This window comes from Belonocnema kinseyi, chromosome 6 (genome assembly GCF_010883055.1).
Source record: "Belonocnema kinseyi isolate 2016_QV_RU_SX_M_011 chromosome 6, B_treatae_v1, whole genome shotgun sequence".
Lineage (NCBI taxonomy): Eukaryota > Metazoa > Arthropoda > Insecta > Hymenoptera > Cynipidae > Belonocnema > Belonocnema kinseyi.
In genome coordinates, this window is record NC_046662.1 from 47,661,327 (window position 1) to 47,665,065 (window position 3,739).

General features: G+C 27.8%; 1 protein-coding gene across 1 annotated transcript in view; it reads right to left on the reverse strand.

Annotated features, from left to right (window-relative positions):
* The window catches only part of LOC117175371 (dynein heavy chain 10, axonemal), a 122,463-nt gene that overhangs the window by 36,146 nt on the left and 82,578 nt on the right, over nucleotides 1–3,739 (reverse strand). The window contains exons 40-42 of the mRNA XM_033365080.1: nucleotides 3,410–3,598; nucleotides 3,152–3,343; nucleotides 2,640–3,091 (exon numbers count right to left, since the gene is read on the reverse strand). Of these exons, the coding sequence (XP_033220971.1) occupies nucleotides 2,640–3,091; nucleotides 3,152–3,343; nucleotides 3,410–3,598 (833 nt within the window). The remainder of the gene's footprint in view (nucleotides 1–2,639; nucleotides 3,092–3,151; nucleotides 3,344–3,409; nucleotides 3,599–3,739) is intronic.

Below are 3,739 nucleotides of genomic sequence, written 5' to 3' on the forward strand. Positions count from 1 at the left end.
TTTGTTACGGAAGGGGGTCCTTTTATCATGCATGTGATTTTGGCAAATTCGCAAGAACTTCTCCTGAAGATCATTTTTAGTTATAAATTTTATTATTTGGCTGAAAATTTGACAATTTTTTGAAGAAGACATTCTTTTCTGATGCAAATTCAACTGTTTGGTAAAAAATTCATCTAATCGGGTTAAAAATTCAGCTCTTTTCGTAGAACATTAACCTTTTGTTCCAAATTCCTATTTTGTTGTTGATAAGTCAACTGAGATCTCTTTTTTTTATAAAAACTATTTTTTCTGAAAATTCGTCTCTTTTATTTAAAAGTTCATATTTCGACGAAAATTCAACTCTTTTTTTTTAAATTTTTCTTTTGGATTTCAAAATTCACCTGTTTTAGTAGAAGTTTCCTTTTTCTTGGACAAAAATAAAAGTCTTTGGTTGCAAGTTTAACAAGCTTTTTAAAAAAATCATGCTTTTTTACTAAAAATTCTACTATTGAGCCGCAAATTAACTTATTGTTTACAATTCTTATTTGGGTGTCAGACAATGAACCAAAATTTTCTTTGGATACAAATTTTACTACTTTTTAAGGTTTTTTTAAATTAATCTTTTTTAGAAGAAATGTCATCTTTCTTGAATAAATATGCAACTGTTCGGTTGAAAATTCGACAATTTTGTTGAAAAATCGTAATTTTTGGGTGAAATATCTAGTGTTTTTTGTTATTGTTGAAAATTTAAATATTTTGTAAAAAATTTACTTTTTGTTGTAATGTACTTTTTGAAGTAATTTAATATTTTCATGTTAAAAGAAGAACTTATATATTTTGTAGATGAAAATTCAACATAAAAAAAATTTTGTTTAAATAAAAAATTTATCTGTTTTAAGAGAATTTTTATCTTCTTGGGATTCTTATATTCTTATATACGGTTAACCCCGAATTTCGAAATGAAGTAAACTGAAAAATAGCTTCATTCAATTTTCATTAATAAATTATGCATTTTTACAGATAAATAGAGATTTTCTTAAAAGGACCTAATTGAGAATATTAATCCACAAAAAAAGTGAAAAAATCAGGTCCTTTTTGTAATCTCTATTTATTTATAAAAATGTCTAATTAATTTATGAAAATTCAAATCGAGCAACTTTTCAGTATTTTAAAACAAAAGCCTGAATTCAGTTTTTGAAAATAATCCACATAAAAATGGGATCCCTCTTAGTTTTCAAAACATAATTAAAAGTGCATTTAAAATTTTTTTCTTGAATTTTTTATTTGTTTGAATACGAATCAAAACTGATTTTTTAAATATCAGTCCGAGAAATCTGTTTTATAGGGTCCCAAAAAATCCCATAAGTGAAAATTGGGTCTCGCGAGTTTCTGGCGCTAATTATGATTTTGTTACATTAAAAAAAATATGTATAATACTTACAATACTCTTTTCTATTGATAATTAGGGGTTTATATCTATTATTTAAACAATTCATTATTTTTGTTAGGAATATTTGCTTGGAATAGAATTCGGAAGTCGCGGTTTTTCGAATCATTCAGTTTATTTTCAACATTTCAATTAGAGTGAAAAAATAATTAAATCAAGTTGATGAAAATAATTGTTTAAAAAATTTGGTATTATTTTGAATAATATTGTCTTTTGATAATGCTAGAAAGTTGTCGTTTTTTCTTAAATATTCAATAAATCCTCCACTTTTCATAATAACTGTGAGGTAATAATGGTTGCAAAATAAGAAAACTAATCGTTTAAACAAATTATTATTGTTTACAACAACAATTTAAAAATTTTAAAAACCACAACTATTTGGTATAAATAAAGAAGATAGTTGTAAACAATAATAACTTGATTAAACAATTATGTAATATACCAATCTTGTTCCGGGCATTATATAGAATACCTAGATATTATATAGAATGCCGAGACAATGTATATTATAAGTAATCGATTACATACTTTTCTTTTGATCTTATAAAGTCAACGGGCATAATTTTTGCATGAAAAATCAACTATTAAAAATATTCTCCACTGATAAACATTCATCTGTTTTAAAAGAAATTTCATATTTTTTTGATAAAAATACAATTATTTGATAGAGAATTTAACATTTGTGGCAAAAACTCTATTTTTGTCAAAAATGCGTCTTTCTGGATTAAAAATTCAATTTTTTTCATAGAAACTTATTTCTAGTTTAAAAATTCACATTTTGATCATGAAAAGTCAACTGAAATCTTTCGTATGAGAAAATTCAAATATTTTTTTTTAATTTACCTTTTTGAATTAAAAATTCATCTATTTTAGGAGAAGTTTCTTTTTTTATGAAAGTGCAACTTTTTGGTTAAAAATTAATATTCTTTGCTCGAAAGATTTGGTTGAATCACATTGTTAAGAAAACTTTGTTTGAAGATTTATATTTTTAGTGGAAATTCATCTCTTTGGTTGAAAGTTTAACGATTTTGTAGAAAATGATTATTTTTTAATTGAAAATTCAACTATTGGGGTAGTAGTTAAATTAAACTGTTTGAAATCTTTTTTTGATGAAAATCCTAGTATTTAAATATTAATGATGAAATGAAAATTACGTGCAGCAATAGGGGCTAATTCTAAAACGATATTAATGTTTTCCTTAAAGCGAAATTACTTTGTGACACCATAGCCAGCTTTTTTAGCCGCATTTCTGCAAGCACAAATTACAGAATCCTTTTCTGCGTCAGTAAATAGAGCTGGTACCACTCCTATCATCAACATGTTGTTGATAATTTCCAAAAAGCTCTCATCAACAATATGAGATGCTGTAAAGAGAAATACAATCTTCTTATTTTCAACACCAACCAAGTTGTAGAGCGCTTTCATGTCTTCACGAAAAGAATTTTCGTTGTATCCTCGACTCAAGTTTATTTCGAATATCTCACAACTAGCAGCAAAGGCTGCCAACCTTATGACACTTTGCTTTCCGCTTCCACCAATACCCACAACTAAAACGTGACCACGGTGCATTCTGAGGGCTCGATGTACCCTGATTAAATGTTCTAAGGCATCGTTAAAAAGAACCATGTTCAACTTTGATCCCCTTTCATTGTATTCCTCAAGAATCTAGAAGAAATGGTGTTATAACAAATATTGAATCTTTGGGTCGTAAATTGAAATACCTACTTCCATGAAAAGAGTATAAACTGCTTCATAGTCAAGTAGATCTTCATAAAACCTAGGTTCTTCTTCATTGCAAGCATTCCTGAAATCTCCATAAAGTAAAGGATCTCGCATTACATATTCTATGAGATCAGGCTTGCCCTCCCAAAAAGATTTTACTTTTTCCTCCAAATGAGTTTGTACTAATTTGTGATCCTAAAAAAGCAATATAAGTATGATTAGAACTTATCTTTCTCCAATCATATTATGTTATTGTCTTACAGCATCGTTGTTCAGACGGTCACACATAACTCTCATAAATTCATTTCTCCATAGCCGAACAAGTTGTTGAACACCAGGAAAATACTCCGGATCACTCTGGAGAAGTCCTGCTATGATTCTTGATAAATCTCGCATGTTGAATATGTAGTGAAATTTAGAAGGTGTTGGAGGTAACTGAATGATAACGAGCTAAACAGATATCAAAAGAAAAATTAGCGCTGTTGAAGGTACGAGGGTGGATTGATAAGTTTCCGGCCTGACCAAGAAAAACAACGTTTTTAAGAATTTTTTTTTTTTATTTCTCAACATAATCCCCTCCAAGGCTGATAC